The sequence below is a fragment of the Somniosus microcephalus genome, chromosome 6 (assembly GCF_052327205.1).
Source record: "Somniosus microcephalus isolate GS21.2 chromosome 6, FLI_Smic_1.0, whole genome shotgun sequence".
Lineage (NCBI taxonomy): Eukaryota > Metazoa > Chordata > Chondrichthyes > Squaliformes > Somniosidae > Somniosus > Somniosus microcephalus.
The window spans coordinates 44,927,226-44,952,911 of NC_140992.1; the positions used below are offsets into that span (position 1 = coordinate 44,927,226).

The 25,686-nt window shown below is 41.6% G+C and overlaps 1 protein-coding gene across 2 annotated transcripts in view; it reads right to left on the bottom strand.

Annotated features, from left to right (window-relative positions):
* Positions 1-2,083: 2,083 nt before the first annotated feature.
* The window catches only part of dnajc19 (DnaJ (Hsp40) homolog, subfamily C, member 19), a 28,339-nt gene continuing 4,736 nt past the window's right edge, over positions 2,084-25,686 (bottom strand). Inside the window, exons 2-6 of one of the 2 annotated variants that reach the window (XM_085990131.1) lie at positions 21,179-21,230; positions 18,991-19,064; positions 3,333-3,409; positions 2,386-2,456; positions 2,084-2,311 (exon numbers count right to left, since the gene is read on the bottom strand). In XM_085990131.1, the coding sequence (XP_085846257.1) occupies positions 2,139-2,311; positions 2,386-2,456; positions 3,333-3,409; positions 18,991-19,064; positions 21,179-21,230 (447 nt within the window). In that variant the 3' untranslated portion in view covers positions 2,084-2,138. The remainder of the gene's footprint in view (positions 2,312-2,385; positions 2,457-3,332; positions 3,410-18,990; positions 19,065-21,178; positions 21,231-25,686) is intronic. The other variant, XM_085990132.1, reaches the window with a different exon arrangement.

A 25,686-nucleotide genomic window follows, 5' to 3' on the forward strand; every position in this document is an offset into this window, starting at 1 on the left:
AAATGGGGTTGTTCTAATCATTTAGAATATACATTACAAAACATAAAAATTGATAGATGTGCAAATTTCAAAGTGCACGTCATGATTGCTGTATTTGCTAAATAAACAACTGTTTGAATTTAACAACTTACATTGAGTTTCTGTGAAAGTTAGGAATGTGCAGGACGAGCAAGGACTGTAGCAGTCCATTTGGCTGGTCAAGGTCTAAGAAATATCAGGTCCCACTATACATGTCGTGCCCCTCTATCATGGAACACGGAAAAGTTCTCTCAAAATTCCAAAGTTCCTGTTTTATATTTGATATTCTATATATGGAAAAAATCTAATTGCTAAAATGGCTTCTAACAATGGCTTTGAGAGATTTAGTTGATGGTCTTTCTCCATCAAGGGACAGTGGGGGTTTGCAAACAGCAAATCCAAGCATACTCTTTGACCAGTTTTGCAGTCAATCATCAAAAATATTCTGGGAATTGTAGGCACAAATGCTCACTGAAATCCATAAGTCAATTACCATATTGAGTATCTTGAGTTGAGTGACTAATCTAGAAACCCCCCCCCCCCCAAGAGCTCAAGATTTGGGCCTCTTGGACAGACACAGGCCTCTGATAGAAAATGTTAGAGGCATTTTGAGCACAGGAAATATTGTGCAAGAGAGGCATTTTACTGTTTTTAAAAATAAAAAAAATTGTTGTCCGCAATCTTATGTCCAGTGGTAAGCCCTCGGCTTAGTGGTGAAACCGAGATGGTGGTCAAAAGGATCTTCAAGCAATACTTGGAACAATTTTAATAAGCCTGCCTTTCCTCTTTAATGATGGACTACACCAATGGTTCATTTTTATCTTGTTTTCATATTCTTCATTTATAATTTTTCTACTTTTTCAATTTTGATTAGAACATTGCCAGCCTGTCCAGTTGTGATTTGTTGCGGTTTTATGAAATTTGAGCCAATTGGGCTGTGTGCACCACATCCACTGCATTTCCTCCTGTCACCTCCTGCAAGAACTCTTACCATGTTTGTCAAGCAAAATCTTCCTTTCTGAAATCTACATTGGCTGCTTATTTTCTCATCTAGATATTTAGTAATTTCAACTTTAAAGAATATACATGTTTCCCTCACACATTAAACTAACTGTCCTGTAATTAAACTAACTGTCCTGTAATTACGCAGTTAAGTTTTCTCTTTTTGAAAATGGGTATTATATTAGTCGCTCTCCAGGACCCAGCCACTCGATAGAACCATGAAATGTAATTTCTAGGGCCTTAAGTATTTCTTCTCCTAAGGATCGTGTCAGGTTCTGGCAATTTGTCTCCAATATCTTAACTAATTTTTCCAATACTTTCCTTTTATTATAACATCTCTCATCTCATTTTTGACCAATGCAGGATTTACCACCACCTCTTTTGTAAACACTGAAGCAAAGTACTTGTTAAATAGCCCTGCAAATTGATTTTATACTGTACTCACTATCCTCTCAGGGGTTCTATCTCACATTTAACTCTTTCTACTGATATTTGTAGAATACTGTCTTTAAGATACTAATTGCTGTTGCAAGCTACTTTAAGATGTATCATAAAATTATTTCACTTTTGGGGAGAAAGTCTGGCTGTCTTGTGTCGGTAAAGCTGTTTTTCTGAGGAATTTTGCCTTGGGAGTTCTTCTAGCCACTTGTATTTTCTGTGTTTTCCAAATAGGCTATTAGTCTCAATGTTAAGTCAAGCCTCCACTATTTATTTTATTTATTTATTATGATATTCCTTCCAGCTCATGTTTGCGTGGTTAACCTTTCCTGTAGCTTGAAGTGCAAATGAGACAATCACTGTCAATGATGCCATCTTATCGCAGGCAGCCAGGATTAGAGAATTTGTAACCTTGTTAGAGGTTGTATGTGCTGAGGACTTGTATCTTACTTTGCATAGCAACACTTGGCAGAATTGCTGTTTTAAATATGAAACACATTTTGAAAGAGCAGATCTAATTAGAAGTCTTGCTGCTGCTAGGACAATATGGTCCTCTGACCCTCATACTAATGAATCCTAATTCTACAAAATGATTCTTTAAAGAACAGAAAAGTATACAACTATCTTTGAACATCAGGTGATTTATTTAAAGTACACAGAGTTTCTTGATTACATGATGATTAAATAAACCTATTAGCATAACATAAACCATAATATATTCTCTCATAGAAGTGGTTATGGTTCACCCGCCTTCCTGCAAGCTCACTTTTTGTTCTGAGAATCCAGTAAATCTTTAGCTTCGTTGATTTTGGATGCAAGGTAAGGAGATCCACCTGCCAAACAAACCCATTTTCTTCAATGTTTAAAGTGAAGACTATAATCCAACACATTTAATAGACACACCCAGTTTTGACCATTTGAGCTCACCTTTGTCTGGGTGGTTAAGCACCATGATCCTCCTGTGCGCCTCCCGGACTTTAACCTTATTAGCTGTAGGGCTGTTAACAGACAGGTTAAGAAACTAAAGTAATTTTTCAAAAGTCTAGCTCTGCCATTTTTTTTTTACAGTATAAAATTTGATGTCATGCAAGAACAATAACCATCTAGATATTTGGTAGTTGCCCTTTGACATTTTATAAATGGGACACAGAACAGTCTTTCTACTTGCTGCTACTATATAAATGCTCCAAGTGAACATTCAAAGTGTGTATTGGAACATCTTCCAAGGAGGTAAGGCTGGTTTAGGAAACCAATTTTATTTTGTGCGTGCATGCGCATTCTTCTATGGTTTTTCAATTGGACACATCTGGACCACTGTAGGCTGTACAACAAAGATTCCAGGACAGTGGGATTTATGTGAATAACCAAGAATTACTACAAACAGTGGTATTATTTAGCATACATAGAATGACATGAGTGTCCAGCATAACTACGTAATAGCAAAAACCTTGTGTGTGTGTGCCAAATAGTTCAAGAGCAGCAAAAAGTATCGCAAACATCTTGGAGGTTTTTTTTAGTAATCGGAGTGACTGCTGCTAACGACCCAAAGCTGTGCAGAAGTGTACTGCGCATTAATCTGGAAGCTCAAATGACTGGAAGCATGATTTTTTTTTTAAAAACTAGCCCGCTCCCTTCAAGGCATATTTTGAAGGAGCCCGCTCCCTCCCCGACATTTCAAAATTTTTTTTTTTTTTTTAACAAGCCTGCACCTGTAATGAGCCGGAAACGTGCATGCGCAGAAAGCTTCTACGCAGCTTATGGTTCATTGGCAGCAGTCGCATCCTTTAATAGGTTAAAAGGGTATTTATGACCATTAGTAACTGGTGGTAAGGATATTTTATTATAAATTTAAAATATTTGAGATATTGCCTTACCTCACTCCCAAAATAAGAGCTGCCTCTCTCTTGGTCATTTTAGCCTCAAATCCACCCCTGTAGTATCCACTGAAAGCCTGAAATTATAACATAAGAAATAAGAGCAGGAGTAGGCCATTCAATAAGATCATGGCTGATCATCGACCTCAACTCCACTTTCCCGCCCAATCTCCATATCCCTTGATTCCCCTAGAGTCCAAAAATCTATCTATCTCCGCCTTGAATATACTCAAAGACTCAGCATTCACAGCCCTCTGGGGCAGAGAATTCCAAAGATTCACAACCCTCTGAGTGAAGAAATTCCTCCTCATCTCAGTCTCAAATGGCCTACCCCTTATCCTGAGACTATGGTCCCTAGTTCTAGACACTCCAGCCAGGGGAAACAACCTCTCAGCATCTACCCTGTCAATCCCCTTCAGAATCTTGTATGTTTCAATGAGATCACCTCTCATTCTTCTAAACTCCAGAGAGTATAGGCCCATTCTACACAACCTATCATAGGACAGCCCCCTCATCCCAAGAATCAATCTAGTGAACCTTCGTTGCACTGCCTCTAAGGCAAGTATATCCTTCCTTAGATAAGGAGACCAAAATTGTGCACAGTACTCCAGGTGTGGTCTCACCAAGGGCCTGTACAATTGTAGCAAGACTTCCTTACTCTTATACTCCAACCCCCTTGCAATAAAGGCCAACATGCCATTTTTGCCTTCCTTATTGCTTGCTGTACTTGCATGCTCGCTTTCTGTGTTTCTTGCATGAGGACACCCAAATCTCTCTCAATACCAACATTTGAAAGTTTCTCACCATTTAAAAAATATTGTTTTTCTATTCCTACCAAAGTGAATAACCTCACATTTCCCTACATTATACTCCATCTGCCACCTTACTGCCCACTCACTTAGTCTATCTATATCCCTTTGCAGACTCTGTTATTGTCACAGCTTACTGTCCCACCTAGCTTTGCATCAGCAGCAAACTTGGATACATTACACTCGGTCCCTTCATCTAGGTCAGTCATTAATATAGATTGTAAATAGCTGAGGCCCCAACACTGATCCTTGTGGCACCCCACTAGTTACAGCCTGCCAACCTGAAAAAGATCCATTTATCCCTACTCTCTGTTTTCTGTCCATTAACCAATCCTCTATCCATGCTACTATATTACCCCCAACCCCATGTGCCCTAATCCTGTGTAATAACCTTTTAGGTGGCACCTTATCTAATGCCTTTTGGAAATCCAAATATACTACATCCACTGGTTCTCCTTTATCTACCCTGCTAGTTACATCCTCAAAAAACTCAAATTTGTCAAACATGATTTCCCTTTCATAAAACCATGCTGACTCTGCCTAATCATGTTATGATTTTCTAAGTGACTTGATACCACTTCCTTAACAATGGATTCCAGCATTTTCCTGATAACTGGCCTGTAGTGCCCTGTTTTTTTTCTCTCCCTCTCGAATAGCGGTGTTACATTTGCGACCTTCCAATCTGCTGAGACCATTCTAGAATCTAGGGAATTTTGGCAGATCAAAACCAATGCATCCATTATCTCTTCAGCCACCTCTTTTAGAACCCTAGGATGTAGGCCGTCTGGTCCAGGGGATTTGTCGGCTATTAGTCCCATTACTTTCGTACTTTTTCTCTACTTCTATTAATCACGTTAAGTTCCTCACCCTCATTAGACCCTTGTTTCCCCACCATTTTTGGTATGCTTCTTGTGTCTTCTACTGTGAAGACAGATACAAAGTATGTTCAACGTTTCTGCCATTTCCTTATTCCCCATAATAATTTCTCCTGTCTCGGCCTCTAAGGGACCAACGTTTACTTTTGCTCCACTTTTCCTTTTTACATACTTGTAGAAACTCTTACAATCTGCTTTTATATTTCTTGAGTTTTCTCATTCTATTTTTTCCCTTTTGATCAATTTTTTGGTCAACCTTTGCTGGTTTCTGAAACTCTCCCAATCCTCAGGCTTAAGCTTCTTTCAATTTAATGCTATCCTTAAATGTTTTAGTTAGCCATGGTTAGATCACTTTTCCTGTAGTTTTTGTTTCTCAATGGCATGTATTTTTGTTGAGAATATGTCTTTAAATGCTAGCCACTGCTTATCTACTGCCATACCTTTTAATCTATTTTTCCAATCTACCTTGGCCAACTCGCCCCTCATACCTACGTAATTGGCTTTAAGTTTAAGACTCTAGTTTTGGACTTAGGCAAGTCACTCTCAAAATTAATGTGAAATTCTATCACATTATGATCTTTCTGCCCCAAAGGATCCTTTACTATGAGATTGCTAATTAACATTGATTTTTTTTACTACTTTAAAAGGCTTCGTTCAACATAATGCTGTCACTGTAATATGATCCTTTGATACGAGACCTAAAAGAATTTAGGGCAAGTAAATGCAGGAAGCCAAAAAGTGCATCAATAATCCAAAAGTACAATAACCATTACATCCAAAGTAGCTCAAGGATGCACTTCCAGAACGATCAACAGTAGGCATTGGATTTTCTGATCTTGCAAAGCAGTTTTAACACACTAAAGGTTGTACCTCTCAATCTCCTAATTTGCAGTGTGGAAGTAGATTCTCAAATACAGAAATCACCTTTTCAGCGTAGGCCACAGACTAGCCCCTATACTACAATACTTCACATCATAGTTTTTAAAATAAATTTGTTCTCTGGATGTGGACAACCCTGACAAGGCCACATTTACTGACCATCCCCACTTGCCCTGACAAAATTCTGGCTGTTCTTTTCCTTGAACTGCTGCAGCCCTTGTGGTGATAGTGTTAAGTAGGAGGATCTTAACCCAGCAACGATGAAGGAATGGCAATATAAGACCAAGTCAGGATGGTGTGTGTGACTTGGGCGGGGGGAGATATTAATACATTAATGCTCTTGAAGAGGTCGCAGGGGAGGGGGATGCTGCAGTGCATTTTGTAGACTGTACATACTGTAATCACACTGCATCTGGTGACGAAGGGGTGGATAACAAGTCCAGTGCTGGGGTGCTGATAAATGCAGGGGTGCAAATTGCTCTGTCCTGGATTGTATTGAACTGAATGTGTTGTGGCTTGAGCTTTGTAAATGATGGAAAAAGCTTTGAGGGGATCGGGGGTTGAGCCACTTGTTGCAGAGTATCCAGCCTCTGTCTTGCTCTTGGATCCATGGTATTGATTTAGTTTGCCTAGTTAAGCTTTGGTCATGTTGACCCCCATAGATATTGTGGGTGAGGAACTTGGTGATGGTGATAGTGTTGAAGGTCAGGGAGAGATGGCTGGGCTTTCTCTTGTTCAAGATAGTCATGACCTGGCATTTATATGGAACAATTGTTACCTGTTACTTGCCAGCCAAGCTTTGACATTATGCAGATCCTGCTACTACATTATCGAAGGAATTGTGAATGGAGCTGAACACTGGAATTGTCAGCAAATAGCCTCACCCCATACCATATGAGAGGTGGGAGGTCATTGATGAAGCAGCTGAAGATCTTTGGGTCAAGAATGCTTCCCTGAGAAACTCTTAAATATCCTGGGGCTGTGAGGATTGACCTCCAAGACTACATTCCTTTGTATCAGGTATCACTTATGAATAAACTTGAGGATTACCTGTACAATCTAGTAAAGATTTTACCCAATCAACATCTTTGAGTTTGAGAAAGTGACATCATAGGATATACAGCACAGAAAGAGGCCATTTGTCCCAACCAGTCCATGCTGCCGTTTATGCTCTACTCGAGCCTCCTCCTGTCTTTCCTCATCAAACTGTCAGCATAACCCTCTATTCCCTTCTCCCTCATATGCTTACCTAGCCTCCCCTTAAATGCATCTATACTATTTGCCTCAACTACTCCCTGTGGTCGCAAGTTCCACATTCTCTCCACTCTCTGGGTAAAGAAGTTTCTTCTGAATTCCCTATTTGATTTCTTGGTGACGAACTTGTATTGATGGCCTCTAGTTATGCTGTTCCCCACAAGTGGAAATACTCTATTTACTCTATCAAAAATTTTCATAATTTTAAAGACCTCAATTAAGTCACCCCTCAACCTTTTTTCAAGTGAAGAGACCCAACCTGTTCATACTTTCCTGATAGGTATACCCTTGTATTTCTGGTATCATCCTTGTAAACTTCTCTTCATCCTCTCCAGTGCCTCTCTATCCTTTATATAATATGGTGACCAGAATTGTACGCAGTACTCCAAGTGTGGTCTAACCAAGGTTCCTCGCAACGCATGATTGCCTCCAGCTCCCGTTTTATTACGGACACTGTGAGCATTGATGTACAGACAGTTTAACTCATTTTTAATAGCAGTTCCTTTCACTTTATTTTTAACCATCTTTTTGCACTCCTGTTTTATAACTCCACTTATTCCCTGGCCATCAATATCCTCCCTTTACTCTTTCCAATGCTCTCCTGTTTTGTTTATATTTAGGCTGGTTTCATTTCTTGTAGATCCCTCCCCCCCCCCATCTTGCCAGTTTAAAGCCTTTGCCACTTCCCTATTTGCCCCTTCCCTATTTACCCTTTCCGCTCGGACACGGGTCCCATCCCGGCCGATTCCTGTCCCAGTGCTGGTGCCAGTGTCCCATGAAAAGGAACCCCTCTTTCTCCACACCAGCCTCTTAGCCACGTGTTATTCTCCTGATCTGACTGCTTCTATGCCAATTTGCATGTGGATCAAGCAATAATCCAGAGATTATTACCCTCGAGGTCCTGCTTTTTAATTTAGCTCCTAACTCCTGATACTCCTTCGGTAGGACCTCCTCCCTGTTCCTACCTATGTCATTTGTTCCGACATGGACGAACAACTGGATTTACCCCCTCCCTTTCCAAATTCCTCTCCAACCGCCTTGAGATATCCCTTACCCTGGCACCGGGTAAACAACACACCCTTCGGGATTCTCGTTCTTGGCTGCAGAGGATCCTATCTATCCCCATAATGATAGAATCCCCTATCACTACCACATTTCTATTCTGCTCTCCTTGCCCCCCCACCTTGGACAGTCTTCTGAGCCACAGTGCCTTGGTCTGCATTGTGGCTGTCCTCCCCGCAGTCTTTCTCCTTGTCCTCACAGGTAGCGAGTACATCATACCTGTTGGACAGGACCAGTGTCTGCGGAACTTCCTTCTCAACCTCTCCTAAGTCCCCACTACCCATCTCCCTAGCAGTCACATCCCAAGTGGACATTCAGACATTGTCTATCTGGACACCCAAAAACTGGGTGACGAGTGAAATAGCTAAGATTGAAGTTGAAAAACATCTTAAGGAGCTTTGGTACATTCAATACTTAACATGCCAAACCGTTGTGGAGCAGCAACTAAAAAAGCAAATAGAATGCTTAACTATACAGTCAAAACAGTAGAATACAAGTTAGATGTCATGCTCAAAATGACACACTTTCTGTATCCAGCCATGGAAAAAACTTCCCTCAAATCACTTGCAACTGCATTTTCAAATTCCCAACTATCTAGCCTTTGGCCTACAATTCATGATATTTCTGAAACTACTGATTTGCTAAATCACACCCTCTCCTACCTTTAATGCCCTTGCCCCCATTAAAACCATTACACTCTCACCCTAATTGTTCCCCCTGATATACCCCTCATCTCCGCTCCCTTAAATCCAAGGGATGCAGATTTGAACGTCTTTGGCGAACAACTGGTTTAACCATCCATCGCAAGATCTGGCTGGACCATTAAAGCATTATCGGGTTATGCTCTCCATCGCTAAAACTGCTCACTATTCAAAGATCATTGAGGAATGCAAAGATAACCCCCGGCTTCTCTTCACCAGACCGTTGTTTTAAACCACCTACCCCTGCCCCCTCACCTCCGATAAGAAGCGCGAGGAGCTAATGGACTTTTTTGTCACAAAAATCAAGACCATCTGCTCAGCTGCTTCTACCACCTCCCCTCGCCCATCGGGTCAAGCTTTCCCAAATGTTCCCTACTGCCCTAGCCCTGAACCCGCATCTTTCCCTAGATTCTATCCCATATCCTGCTATCTCCGACCGCATCTTGTCAGTGAAACCCACCTCCTGCTCCCTCGATCCTATTCCAACCAATCTGTTGACCACTCAACTTCCCTTCCTTGGCCCCATGTTAGGTGATATTGTTAACTGTTCCCTCTCCTCGGGTACTTCCCCCAACCACCCTCAAACCTGCTGTCATCATCCTACAAGCCTTTGAGATCTCTGCGCTCCTCCAATTCTGGCATGTTGTGCATCCCCGATTTTAATCACTCCGCCATTGGTGGCTGTGCTTTCTGCTGCTTTGGCCTAAACTCTGGATTTCGCTCCCTAAACCCCCCTCTCATCTTAAGATGCTCCTTAAAACCCACCTCTTTGATCAAACTTTTGGTCATCTGTCCTGATAGTTCCTTCTGTGGCTTGGTGTCAAAAATATTTTTTATTGATATCGCTCTTGTTAAGCGCTTTAGGACATTTTTACTAAGTTAAATGTGCTATATAAATGTTAAGTTGTTGTGGTATCAAGCTCTAGTCAGACCACAGGTTAAATACTGTCTCCAGTCTCAGACATCATGACATGAGAAATATTCAGATCTTCGAGGCAGTGCAGAAAACAGCCATAAGGCTAATCACTAATGTTTGAGAGACAGGAAAAACGTGGTCTTTTCAGCATAGGCGGTGACTGAAAAGGGATTTTATGGAGGTATACAAGGTAATAAAATGGCATGGAAAGGTAGATTCAAATAATTACTTCAAAACAAAGTATGAGAGTAGAACATGGGGACATAAGTTCAACCTAGTGAAAGACAAATTTAGGAATACAGGAAACTTTTGTTCATCCGGAGGTTAAATGTCCGGAAAGCTCTATCTACCGGCAAAATTCAGGAGTCGGTTCAGATAACATTTTTTTTTCTTTTCGTTGCTTCTTTTCTCCAGTCCTGGCTCTGCAAGCATCTCTGTAGCTAAGCAACAGCTTCAGCTAGATGCTTGCAAGCTGCGCCGACTGTTTTGAAGCTGTTGCTTCACACGGAGCTCTGAGCTCCGTATGTTTTAACATTAGCGCTGGTTTCTACGGCAGTTTTGATCTAACGGCACCAGCTCGGTCCCGTCAGTGCCGGATACCAGAAAGTTTCCTGTAATGTCATTTCACACGAGCAGTGACCAACACTTCGTAGAAAGTGGAGGTAAAAAAAAAACTGGAATCCCTTTAAGAAACAACTGCACGCCAGGAGTGTAGAGTGTTTCTGGAGGCTTGAACTAAAGGCCGAATGGCTTTCCTTATCTTGTGAAGTAAGATATCAAGTGAATACTTAAAATTCTTCAATTTTTTTTTTATATTCCCCCAAATATGAAAAAAAGTCACAAGGTTCTCAAGGGAATTGATTGATGTTCACTCCACATACAGGGATTTGCTCAGCAATTGTAGAAACATAATGCTAGATTTAATTAACTAAACCTTCACCAGGTGGGCAAACTGTCTAAACATTACCTAAAATATTGCTTCATGCTTTCTTGATTTCCATAATTTTTACAATTAAGGTTTCCATTAGAAAATCATCTGCACTTGCAGAGATCAAATGCAGGAAGGAGGAATGCTTGGGGGTTACTGATGATAAACAGTGGATAAACTAAACACTGAGGGTTGGGACATGATGAGACTGGCCTCACTCAGTCACTCCATGCTGCTGCACAGTAACAACTTCCACGTAGTCACTGTTTCAAACTTTTCTGCATGTCTCCTACAAAGCCTCAATATCCCCTACTATGTGGAAGGATCAAAACTGGACACAGCATTTGAGATGCGACCGTATGAAAGTCTTGTACAGGGCAAGTATTACAATACTAGTCTTCTATTTAACTATCTTATATCCTGTTCGTTTTCTGTAAAACCTCGTGGTGCTGGTCATGAACTACAACAGCCAGGTTTTTGTCCTCGTATTGCCCTCAGCCTTACATGGGTAACCCTGCATGGTTTACAAATGCCTGGAATCAGTAACCCAAATGCATCATTCTGCATTTATCCATTAGACTACACCCAAGCTCATTCCCCACAAGTATCTGAAATCAACTATTTATTTCAACCAAAATCCTGAGTCCCACATATACCAGTCATCAGCAAACTTGAGACTACATCCTTTCCCTTCACTGAATAAATTGTTTAAGATGCTGAAGAGCAATGGAAAAATGTCTGGGACTTCCTACTGACTGGACCCCATCCGGAGCTGCTACCATTAATAGCCATCTTCTGCTTCTGTGAATGCAGCCAATTTGCAGACCATCTTAAAATTTAGCTGCTGATCCCACAGGACAAAAACTTACATAACATCTGTCTGTACAGCATTCCAACAAAGGCCTTTTGGAAAACTATGCAGAATATCAACCAAGCCCAATGTTATTACACTAATGGTAATTGTAAATCTGAAACTCATTCAGATTAGTGCTTGATTACATTGCATCAAAAAAGTAGAATTCATAAATTCAAAGAAATTACCGGACAGAAGGATGTAATTTGTCCGATTGAATCTGTGCCAGAGCTTTAACCCTTTAACTAGAGCTACGTACTCTAATCCCATTCCCTGCCCTTTCCCCGTGCCCTTTTATATTCTTCCTTTTCAAATAGTTCTCCAAATCCCTTTTAAATTATGGTGCACTCGTTACTTCATTAATCACTTGTGACAAAGCATTCCAGGCTGTAATAACCATTCTCTTCTAATGTCTCCTTTACATTAGTGATAATTCTGAGTTTAGCCCTCTTGTTAACAATTCGCCAACCAGTGCAAATAATTTTTCACGGTTTACCCTTTCAAACCATTCATAATCTTAAACCTCCATTAGATCCCCTCCATTACAATGAAAAAACTCATTTTTTTCAAACATTTCTTCATAACTAAAATCTCATTCCTGGTATCATTCTACTGAATATTTTCAATGACTGGTTTCCTTCCTATGATGTAATGCTTAGAACTGTATGCAATATTCCAATTGTGGCCTAACCAATGTCTTGTGCAAATTCAACATTACTTCCTTGCTTTTATATTCAGTGTCTCAATCCTTGTTGTTTAAGTGTATGCCAGTCAAGGAGTGGGAATCTCAGTGATGGGGAATGGAACAATGTTCCCTCATATATATTTAAAAAAATTACTGCTCTGAAAATACACCTCAACTCCAAACTCAGAGCATTCTCTTTCTCGACCAATGCTTCCATTTTCCACACCAGCAATCCTTATAGCTTCTCTGAGCAAGACCATAAGTTTAGTGCAAATTTAGGAACAAATTGAGACTATGTACATTGGTTTCCCTTCAGATCCTGACTGGACAGAGGAAACAGACAGCGAGTCTGATCTGGATTTGAATCTAGGTCCCAGAGGTGAAAGGACATTAACATTTAACATAGAGCATTGAAATATAAGTCATTTGTAAAAAAGAAATGTTAAGTCATTCATAAATATCATAGAAAACTTGTCATAAATATCATTCACCTTTATTACCCAATATAAAATGAACCATCACCAGAAAAATAACTAGACGAGGAAGATTAATGTTTAGAAAAGTGAAATTTCCATGAATTATGCTAATTTTCCCACAAATGGCTCATGAAAACTGTAAATATCTTTCAGTTGTTCAAGTTCATAAACATCTACAAACCGAACATTTTCTTGTTCCCCTTTGAACCCCACTTTCTTTCATCAATAACCATTCTAATCAACTTCAAATGATCATGTATTTGCTTCTATGTTTGTAAAATTGGTGCAGATTTTGTCACTGAAGATTATGAATTTACACTGGATGTTTGTATTCTAATTATCTTGCTCAAGATGCTGATCCACACAGTAATAGGTGTAGTTAACAGCAAAGGTTGGGTAAGGGAACTAATTGAAAATGGTTGCAATTTTCTTTTTAAAGAAAATTTAAAAATGACCATGTGATTTTAATCCAGATAGTGCAAATGAGGACCAGTGCCCAGTTCAAATCAAGACAGTTGACCTTAATTGGTCTAAATCGTGGTATCTGCCTAAGAATCTCTCTCCATTTTCCATGTAGAAAGTGGCAGAGAAGTCACCTTTAGACATATAAAGCTCAAATTAATTTGGAAAAGGTTTATGGCCATGCTATTACTGAAACATGGCTTAAAGGAGGGCAGGATTTTCAGACGAGATAGAGAGGGGGATAAAAAGGGGGGGTCGCAATATTGGTTAAGGAAACAATTACAGTTGTGAGGAGGGATATGTTGGACGGATCATCAACCGAGACCATATAGGTTGAAAAGAAAAAAGGGGAATCATAATACTAGGCGTGTATTATAGCTCCCCAAACCATTCGAGGGAGATAGAGGAGCAAATATGTAGGCAAATCTCTGAAAAGTGTAAAAATAGGGCAGTAATAGGGGATTTCAACTACCCTAATGTTAGCTGGGATAGAATTAGTGTGAAAGAAAGAGGGCGCAGAATTCTTAAAATGCATTCGGGAGAACTCTTTTCGCCAATACATGACTTAGTTTTAGGGAATGAAGCTGGGCAGTTGGGAGGGGATCAGTGGGAGAGCATTTTGGCAGTAGTGATCATAATTCAGTTAAATTTAGCATAGTTATGGAAAAGGACAAAGAGCGTGTCAGGAAGGGGCAGAAGGTATGGAGTAAAAGGTAAAGTAATAAAAAGGGCAAAAGCAGGAACTAAGTGTCACAAAACATATTTGAAAGTTCTCTATCTGAATGCACGTAGCATTCGTAACAAAATAGACGAGTTAATGGCACAAATAACTACATATGGGTATGATCTTGTGGCCATTACAGAAACATGGCTGCAGGGTGACAATGCCTGGGAATTAAACATACCAGGTTATTTAACGATCAGGAAGGACAGGCAGGAAGGAAGGGGAGGTGGGGTGGCTATGTTAATAAAGGAAGGAATCACTGTAATACAGAGAAATGATATTGGGTCAAAAGATCAGGATAATGAAACAGTTTGGGTGGAGGTAAGGAATAATAAGGGGAAAAAAACACTAGTGGGCGTAGTCTATAGGCCTCCGAACAGTGGCAACTCTGTTGGACGGAGTATCAATCAGGAAATAGTTGAGGCTTGTAATAAGGGAACATCTATAATTATGGGGGATTTTAACTATCATATTAATTGGACAAATCAAATTGGGCAGGGCTGCCTTGAGGATGAGTTCATTGGGTGTATTAGGGATGGGTTTCTTGAGCAGTATGTAACTGAACCGACCAGGGGGCAAGCAACCTTAGATCTGGTCCCGTGTAACGAGACAGGATTAATTAAAAATGTCCTAGTAAAGGATCCCCTTGGAATGAGTGACCATAACATGGTTGAATTCCATATTCAATTAGAGGGTGAAAAGGTTGGATCTCAAACAAGTGTGCTAAGCTTGAATAAAGGAGACTATGAAGGTATGAGAGCGGAATTGAGTAGAGTGGATTGGGAAAATAGATTAAAGGGTAAGACGATACATGATCAGTGGTGTACATTTAAGGAGTTATTTTACAACTTCCAAAAAGTATATATTCCACTGAGAAGAAAAGGGTGTAAAAGAATAGACAGCCATCCGTGGCTAAGTTAAGAAATTAAGGATAGTATTCGACTAAAAACAAGGGCATATAAGGTAGCCAAATCTAGTGGGAGGATAGAGGATTGGGAAAACTTTAAAAGACAGCAAAAAATAACAAAAAGATTGATTAAGAAAGGGAAGATAGATTATGAAAGTAAATTAGCAAAAAATCTAAAAACAGATAGTAAGAGGTTTTATAGTTATATAAAAAGGGTGGCTAAAGTAAATGTTGGTCCCTTAGAGGATGAGACCGGGAAATTAATGGTGGGAAATATGGAGATGGCAAAAACACAAAGAATATTTTATATCAGTCTTTACAGTAGAAGACACTAAGAATATCCCAACACTGGACAAACAGGGGGCTAAAGGGAGGGAGGAGCTAAACATGATCAAAATCACTAAGGAAGTGGTACTCGGTAAAATAATAGGACTCAAGGCGGATAAATCACCTGGTCCTGATGGTTTACATCCTAGGGTCTTGAGGGAAGTGGCGGTAGGAATTGTGGATGCATTGGTAATTTTCCAAAACTCCCTGGACTCAGCAAAGGTCCCGGCAGACTGGAAAACTGCTAATGTAACACCCTTATTTAAAAAGGGCAGTAGACAGAAGGCTGGAAACTATAGACCGGTTAGCCTAACATCTGTGGTAGGTAAAATTTTGGAGTCCATTATTAAGGAGACAGTAACAGGACATTTGGATAATCATAATTTAATAGGACAAAGTCAGCATGGTTTTATGAAGGGGGAAGTCATGTTTGACAAATTTGCTGGAGTTCTTTGAGGAAGCAACATATAGGGTGGATAAAGGGGAACCAGTGGACGTAGTGTATTTAGACTTCCAAAAGGCATTTGACAAGGTGCCACACAAAAGATTATTGCTTAAGCTAAAAAATCACGGGATTGGGGGTAATATTCTGGCATGGATAGAGGATTGGCTATCTAACAGAAGGCAGAGAGTTGGGATAAATGGTTCATTCTCAGACTGGCAATCAGTAACTAGTGGTGTTCCACAGGGGTCAGTGCTGGGTCCCCAACTCTTTACAATCTATATTAACGATTTGGAGGAGGGGACCGAGTGTAACATATCAAAGTTTGCAGATGATACTAAGATGGGAGGGAAAGTAGTGAGTGAGGAGGACATAAAAAACCTGCAAGGGGACATAGACAGGCTAAGTAAGTGGGCAGAGATTTGGCAGATGGAATACAATACTGGAAAGTGTGAGGTTATGCACTTTGGCAGGAAAAATCGTAGAGCAAGTTATTATCTTAATGGCAAGAAACTGGAAAGTACTGAAGTACAAAGGGATCTGGGGGTCCTGGTGCACGAAACTCAAAAGGTTAGTATGCAGGTGCAGCAAGTGATTAAGAAGGCCAATGGAATGTTGGCTTTCATTGCTAGGGGGATAGAATATAAAAATAGGGAGGTATTGCTTCAGTTGTACAAGGTATTGGTGAGACCACACCTGGAATACTGCATACAGTTTTGGTGTCCATACTTAAGAAAAGACATACTTGCTCTCGAGTCAGTACAAAGAAGGTTCACTCGGTTAATCCCGGGGATGGACATATGAGGAGAGGTTGAGTAGATTGGGACTCTACTCATTGGAGTTCAGAAGAATGAGAGGCGATCTTATTGAAACATATAAGATTGTGAAGGGGTTGGATCGGGTGGATGCAGGGAAGATGTTCCCGATGATGGGTGAAACTAGAACTAGGGGGCATAGTCTTAGAATAAGGGGCTGCTCTTTCAAAACTGAGATGAGGAGGAACTACTTCACTCAGAGGGTGGTAGGTCCATGGAATATGCTGCCCCAAAAAGCTGTAGAAGCTACATCATTACATAAATTTGAAACAGAAATAGACAGTTTCCTAGAAGTAAAGGAAATTAAGGGCTACGGGGAGCGGGCAGGAATTTGGACATGAGTCTAGGTTCGGATCGGTCATGGCCCTGTGGGTAGCGGAGCGGGCCCAGGGGCCGCGTAGCCTGATCCTGCTCCTAATTCGTGTCTAATTCTGTTAGGTTCAGGAGATGGTTCTGTGATAGTAGATTGGTGGTTAGGATCAGATCAGCCATGATCTTATTGAATGGCGGAGCAGGCTCGAGGGGCCGATTGGCCTACTCCTGCTTCTATTTCTTATGTTCTTATGTGTACAAGTTCTCGATTGGGGAAAGGCCAATTTTACTAAGCCGAGATGTGATTTAGCAAAAGGGGACTGGAAACAGCTACTTGAAGGTAAATCAGTGTCTGAGCAGTGGGAGGCATTCAAGGAGGAGATAGTGAGGGTCCAGAGCAAATATGTTCCCACAAAGAAAAAGGGTGGGACTCCCAAATCTAGAGCCTCCTGGACAGCAAGGAGCATACAGGGTAGGATAAAGGAAAAAAAGGGAAGCTTTTGTCAGATACCGAAAGCTCAATACGATAGAAAGCTTAGAGTAGTATAGAAAGTGCAGGGGTGAAGTTAAAAAGGAAATTAGGAAAACAAAAAGAGAGGACATGAAAAAATCAAGGAAAACCCAAAGATATTTTATAAATACATCAAGAGCAAGAGAATAACTAAAGAAAGAGCTGGGCCGGTTAGGTTACCTTTTTGGTCTCTATGTGTGGAGACGGAAGACGTGGGTATGGTTCTTAATGAATACTTTGTGTCTGTCTTCACAGGAGAAAGGAACGATGCAGACACTGTAGTTGAGGAGGAATGTGAAATATTCAATGGATAAACATATAGAGAGGAAGTATTAAGAGGATTAGCATCTCTGAAAGTAGATAAATCGCCAGACCCAGAAGAAATGTATCCCAGGCTGTTGAGAGGCAAGGGAGGAATTAGTGGCCTTTTGCAAGGTCCCACATGGCAGACTGGTCAGAAAAGTAAAAGCCCATGCGATCCAAGGGAAAGTGGCAAGCTGGATCCAAAATTGGCTCAGTGGCAGGAAGCAAAGGGTAATGGTCAAGGGTGTTATTGTGACTGGAAGGCTGTTTCTAGTGGGATTCTGCAGGGCTCAGTACAAGGTCCATTGCTTTTTGTGGTATATATCAATGATTTAGACTTCAATGTAGGAGGCATGATTAAGAAGTTTGCATATGATACAAAAATTGGCCGTGTGGTTGATAATGAGAAAGACTGCAGGAAGATAGCAATGGACTGGTCAGGTGGGCAGAAAAGTGGCAAATGGAATTCAGTCTGGAGAAGTGTGAGGTAATGCATTTGGGGAGGGCTAACAAGACAAGGGAATACACAATAAATGGTAGGATATTGAGAAATGTAGAGGAACAGAGGGACCTTGGCGTACATGTCCACAAATCCCTGAAGGTAGCGGGATAGGTAGATAAGGTGGTTAAGAAGGCGAATGGGATACTTTCCTTTATTAGCCAAGGCATAGAATATTACAGCAGAGAGGTTATGCTAGAACTGTATAAAACACTAGTTAGGCCACAGCTAGAGTACTGCATACAGTTCTGGTCACCACATTACAGAAAAGATGTGATTGCACCAGAGAGGATAGAGGAGATTTATGAGGATGTTGCCAGGACTGGAAAATAAGGGAAGATTGGATAGGCTGGGGTTGTTTTCTTTGGAACAGAGGAGGTTGAGGGGAGACTTAATTGAGGTGTATAAAATTATGAGGGGCCTAGATAGGGTGGATAGGAAGCACCTATTTCCCTTAGCAGAGAGGTCAATTACCAGGGGGCATAGATTTAAAGTAATTGGTAGAAAGATTAGAGGGGAGTTGAGGAAATTTTTTTTACCCAGAGGGTAGTGGGGGTCTGGAATGCACTGCCTGAAAGGGTGGTGGACGGAGAAACTGTCATCGCATTTAAAAAGTACTTGGATATGCACTTGAAGTGCTGTAACCTGCAGGGCTATGAACCGAGAGCTGGATAGTGGAATTAGGCTGGACAGCTCTTTTCAACCAGCGCAAACACAGTGGGCTGAATGGCCTCCTTCTGTGCTGTAAATTTCTATGATTCTATGCAATCCAAGAACTTTATTTTTCATAACTTGCACACGTGCAAGCATAGGAAAATAAAAACGGTTTGTGTTTTTGATTTAGATACCCCTTTAGGCTTTAAATGTAATTTATATTTGTTATAGTTCAATAAACTGAGCAGCAAGGCAGAAACTAACCGACTTGGGCAGGTTTTGAATGGTTTGTTTCAAAGCTGGTTCCATATGCTTCATAGCTTGAACAACATACCGGCCTAAAAGGGAAGAACAGAAACACTGAAAAAACCAGCCTGCATACAAGGTATAACTTACCATGCAGGTCTTCAATTCTAATAATTCAGATTCCTTTTGAGGGATGATGGTCCAATATTTAAACATGAAATCTGCTCTGCACCCCCCTCGCCAACTGTGCCTAGCCAGCCTATTCAGCATTTAAGACTTAGGTTTGAATCCCCTTTTCACTGCACGTGATTGGCAAAAGAACCAGAGGGCACATGAGGACACTTTTTTTATATACAAGTAAGTTGTTGTGATCTGGAATGCACTGGCTGAAAGGGTGGTGGAAGCAGATTCAATACTAACTCTCAAAAGGGAATTGGATAAATAATTGAAGGGAAAAATTTTACAGGGCTATGGGGAAACAGCAGGGGAGTGGGACTAATTGGATAGCTCTACCAAAGAGCAAGCACAGCCACGATGGTCCTTCTGTGCTGTATCATTTTATGTATCTTCCTGCTCTCTGGTTTTACTGCTGTGCAGTCCTTTCACTGCCCCCATCAGCCTCTTGAGTATATATCTGGTCTAGCTCAAAGATGTGCCAATGGGAATTTTATTTTAAATGTTCAACCCAAGTAAATTATTTAGAAAATACATTTTTCTATGCGTTTTCTAATGCCAATTTTCACCTCTCCTGCAAGTGTTGACTTGTACCATGACACAGTTCTACCAATACAAGTTGCCTATTGGTACTTCATTCAAGTGATCATTCTTTATGTTTGAGCCTAGATGGTGTATGTTTGAGCCTAGATAGTGAAAGTTAACAGTTGGGAAGGATCACAGCCATTTGTTACTTAAAATAAAAATTAGTCATCTGAATGTGGGTTCTACTCCAGCCCAGCCTTGGGATGAAAGACTCTTCTCGGCGCTGACTGCAAAAGTCTTGTGCAGGATTCTACAAGCTGACTATATCAATTCAGTTCCTACTGGATGCATAAAACTATACAATTCTAATTCTAAATGACCTTAAGATGGCTGGTGCAAGAAGTATTAAAATTCAAACTGCTGTCGTACGATGTGCCCTTATTTGACTCCTAAGGTGGTACCAGCAGATTTGAGTACATTGCGTTTCCACAGTATAAAACATTAACTATGTGATATGTATAAGCAGCCTGATTTGGTATGAACCCTGTACAGTATATTGATGAGTAAAGTGTGCAAATGTAGGAACATCCACATACACAAATCACACATATTTCTACCCATGATAAACTAACAGCACAGCCTTGGGATAAACAATGTGCATATCTGAAAACATGCAAGTTACATGAATAAAACTGAGAAAACGCTGGTGTACAAAGTACCTTTATAATACAGATATAGTATTGGCCCAGAAATTCGTGAGAACGCACGGGGTATTCGGGCGTCGGCCCAACGAAAGTGCCGGTTTCGTGCATGCGCGGGAAACCGGCACTTCCGTTCCCTTGAAAGAAGGGGTTCAGAGGTGGAACGCGTGCGCCGGAGAGGCAGCGCGTGCGCATTGAACTTACGTTTTTTTCCCAGGTTTTTCCGGGAGGGTAAGTCTCCAGCAGTTACACATAAAAAGCAGGCGCAAGGCCTGCTTTTAACGAGGTAAGTGGTGAATTAATTAAAATTAAAACATATTTTCCACAGGTTTATTATTTTTAAATACTTTAAAGAAAAGTAAGTTTATTTTTAGCCCTGTTAGAAAATGTAATTTTTTCAAAAATTTAAATTATTGTTTAGTTATTTTATATAATTTAGTTATTTTAAAAATGTGATTTAAAAAAAAAAAAAAAATTATTATTTGAAGTTTTAGTGATGTTTTGGGGCTTATAGTATTTATAGGTTTGACAGCTCTTCCTGTCAAACTTATGAATGAAGCATTCCCTGCTAGCATTGGCTCTCCATGGCCCACGTGATCCCAGTGGACGCATCGAACTAACTGCGCCCCTGGGATAGGCAAGCACTGCGCGCCGGCAGTTGGAGGAGGCCCAGGATCGGAATCCCACGCAGGCCCACAGCTCAATGGCCGGCGAGCAAAGTAAGTGCAGGTCGGAGGCTTGCACCCGCGGGAAGTCTCCGACCCGAATTTCTGGGCCTATATGTCTAGTTGTCTTTCAATACAAACCTGCAAATGCTGCAGCAGCAACTGTCAAGCCAACCGCTACCATTGTGCTAGCCTAGAAATGGAAAAAGAACGTTATTACTACACATATTTTAAACAAGTTAGACTTTGAATTTATATATGTTCAGAACAAATCTAGGCTGTTGCATAGGTGACCTGTTCCAAAGCTTCTGCTAATGGTACTTTCCAACCTGCTAATGGTACTCTCTAACCAGCTAACAGAACATGCACAAAACCAGTTTGGGTTGACTTGTCTCCGATGTTCCCACTCCTCTCAACTGCCGTTTGCCTCTTTTGGTAATATTAACTATCAAATTGAACAAATACAAATGTAATACTAGAAAACATTACATGTAAAGTAGTTGTATGGCCCTTTTAATGAAGGTAAAAAAAATGGCTCTCAATTTCTACTGTTCCCATTAATTGGAAACTTACACACAAACAGCTCTACTCTGATAAAAACTGATGTTTAATAACTAGCAACAATCTGCTACAAATGCAATGGTTTCCATTTGTAAATCTTAGCACAAATATTGTCTTACTTGTTACTATACTAGTTACAGTGTGACATTGCAGTACTGAGGGAACAGAAAGAACAATTTGTACCATTAAAGAGGAATCAGTATTCTGAAGTTGTTTAAAGTATACTGGTGTCTAAAATGTGTAACTGACTGGAAGATTGAATGAAAATCAGTTGAGTTGAGAGCAGCGAGAGCTGGATGCATGCACAACCAACAATTGGAATAGATTTAAGGATTTTAGACTAAAATTGGTCATTACCAGAATAGTGTTTTCTTGTTTTGGAAAAATACACAACAGTTTGTAAATTTTAACGGGTATTTTTTCAACCAAGCATGTACTAGTAATATTTATTAAACTCAAAAATGTCACTTATCAGTCCTGTTTTAACTCAATCTTGATTTTCAAATAGAACATTAACAAAAATCGCATGTGTTATGTCCGTGTATCTTAATGTTGTGTCCTTCAATAATCAGACAACAGACTGCAGGGAACGATTCAACAGGTGTTTACTGAATGAGGGTTACTCTAGAACTAATTGTACAGATCACTACTCAGGGTTTATATACAGGTGTGGTCACTGCCGGTACTACAGTATACAGGAGCTGTAAAAAGTAGTTCTCTCCCTTAAGGGATATACATTACATACATTACAATTCCTCCCCTTTTAGATTAACAGTACCATAATACTTATTTAACAATTAACATTTTTAATATACATCTGGGTAACGCCTTTCCCGAGTGTCTCGCTCTTGGTGCGGAGGCGATTCTAGCACCCTGTCGTCAGTTGATTCATCAGCTTCCAATGCTATTGTTTCTGAGGTAGATGCGACCTGTACGTCGGGTTCCTCACCAGGTACGTATGGCCGAGACATGGGGTTGACTCGTTCCTGTGACTCTAGGATCTGGTCAGCATGGCGTCTCACAATGTTCTCCCCAACATCCACTGTGTACATTAGTGGCCCCTGCCGTGTGCATATCGTTCCTGGTTGCCATTTCTCTGTTCGGTAGTCGCGGGCCAAGACTGGTTGCCCTACATTGAAGCTCCTTGTCGGCTTCTCATTGATGTGCTGGAATTGCTTACTCTCAACATCTCTTCGTACATTTGGTTTGAGCAAATCCAGACGAGATCTCAGCCTTCGGTTAAAGAACATCATGGCCGGGGCCTGGTTGGTGACTGCATGTGTCGCATTTCTGTAGGCTAACAGGAAATTGTCCACCTTATGCTGCAGTGGAATGTCGTCATCGCACATGGCCTTTGCTGCTTTTTTAAAGGTTTGTACGAACCTCTCAGCCAATCCATTTGTGGCTGGATGATGCGGGGCGGATGTGTAATGCCTTACCCCATTCCTTTTCATAAATCTTCGAAACTCTTCGGACACAAACTGTGGTCCGTTATCAGAGCAAATCTGCTCTGGCAAGCCGTTCCTGGCAAAAATGGTCCGTAGGACTGCAATAGTTTTCTCCGTGGTGGTGGAGGACATTTTGATCACCTCAGGCCATTTCGAGTGCGCATCCATGGCTATTAAAAACATTGAATCCATGAATGGACCAGCAAAATCAATATGCACCCGTTGCCATGGAGATGAGGGCCACTCCCATGGGTGTAGAGGGGCATGTGGTGGTGCATTTTGGACCTTCTGGCATCCTGAGCAGCTCTTTGTCAGGTCCTCGATTTGCTGATCGATCCCTGGCCACCACACATAAGCCCTAGCAAGGCTTTTCATTTTCACCCCTCCCAGATGACCTTCGTGAAGCTCATTGAGCACTCTCTCCCTTAACTTGGGTGGAATTACCACTCGGGATCCACACATCAAGGTCCCCTGGCATACTGACAGCTGTTCTCTTCTGGATGAGAACGCTGGCAACAGTGAGTCGCCATGTGCTGGCCATCCCTTCACCGTCAAATCATATACCCGAGACAGTGTCGGGTCATTTCGGGTCTCCTTCTCGATACCAGCGTTAGTTACTGGCAAGCATTCAATTATAGTCGAATGAAATATTTCGACAGGATCCACTGCTGGTGCTTCTTCCACAGTAGGCAGTGGCAGGCATGATAGCACATCAGCGTTTCCATGCTGTTTCGTGCCCTTATGCTCGATTTCATATTGGCGCGCCCCTAGAAAAAGGGACCATCTTTGTAGCCGTTGCGCAGTCATCACCGGAACGCCCTTCTTTGGATTAAAGATGGAGACAAGTGGTTGGTGGTCAGTCAGCAAGGTGAACTTCTGCCCGTGCAGATAGTGATTGAACTTTTTCACTCCCCACACTAGGCTGAGGGCCTCCCTGTCAATCTGGGCGTAGTTACGCTCGGCTGAGGTTAGTGACCGAGACGCAAAGGTTGCTGGCCTCTCCGAGCCGTCCGGGAATTTGTGCGACAGCACCGCTCCAATGCCATAGGGTGATGCATCACACGCCAACCGAATTGGTAGTGCTGGGTTGAAATGAGCCAACACTCCACCGTGTTGTGTGGCACTATCACCGTGCTAAATGGGACAGATTTCGAACAGATCTGGCAACTCAAAACTGGGCATCCATAAGGCACTGTGGGCCAGCAGCAGCAGCAGAATTGTATTCAACCACAATCTGTAACCTCATGGCCCGGCATTTCCCTCACTCTACCATTACCATCAAACCGGGAGATCAACCCTGGTTTAACGAAGAGTGCAGGAGAGCATGCCGGAAACAGCAGCAGGCATACCGAAAAATGAGGTGTCAACCTGGTGAGGCTACAACACAGGACTACTTGCATGCCAAACAACGGAAGCAACATGCGATAGACAGAGCTAAGCGATCTCACAACCATCGGATCAAATCAAAGCTCTGCAGTCCTGCCACATCCAGTCGTGAGTGATGGTGGACAATTAAACAGTTAACAGGAGGAGGAGGCTCCAAAAATATCCCCATCCTCAATGATGGTGGAGCCCAGCACGTGAGTGCAAAAGACAAGGCTGAAGCATTTGCAACTATCTTCAGCCAGAAGTGCCGAGTGGATGATCCATCTCGGCCTCCTCCTGAGGTCCCCAGCATCACAGATGCCAGTCTTCAGCCCATTCAATTCACTCCACGTGATGTCAAGAAATGGCTGAAGACACTGGATACTGCAAAGTCTATGGGCCCTGACAACATTCTGGCAATAGTACTGAAGACTTGTGTTCCAGAACTAGCTGTGCCCCTAGCCAAGCTGTTCCAGTACAGCTACAACACTGGCATCTACCCGGCAATGTGGAAAATTGCCCAAGTATGTCCGGTCTACAAAAAGCAGGACAAATCCGACCCGGCCAATTACCGTCCCATCAGTCTACTCTCAATCATCAGCAAAGTGATGGAAGGTGTCGTCGACAGTGCTATCAAGCGGCACTTACTCAGCAATAACCTGCTAACTGACGCCCAGTTTGGGTTCCGCCAGGGCCACTCTGCTCCTGACCTCATTACAGCCTTGGTCCAAACATGGACAAAAGAGTTGAACTGAAGAGGTGAGGTGAGAGTGACTGCCCTTGACATCAAGGCAGCATTTGATCGAGGGTGGCATCAAGGAGCCCTAGCAAAACTGAAGTCAATGGGAATCAAGGGGAAAACTCTCCATTGGTTGGAATCATACCTAGCACAAAGGAAGTTGGCTGTGGTTGTTGGTCATTCATCTCAATCACATGACTGCCCTGAGGAACTCCTGCAGTGATGTGTCCTAGGCCCAACCATCTTTAGCTGTTTCATCAATGACCTTCCCTCCATCATAAGGTCAGAAGTGGGGATGTTCGCTGATGATTGCACACTGTTCAGCACCATTCGAGACTCATCAGATACTGACGCAGTCAGTGTCCATATGCAGCAAGACCTGGACAACATTCAGACTTGGGCTGACAAGTGGCAAGTAACATTTGCACCACACAAGTGCCAGGCAATGACCATCTCCCCTTGACATTCAATGGCATTACCATCGCTGAATCCCCCACTATCAACATCCTGGGGGGTTACCATTGATCAGAAACTGA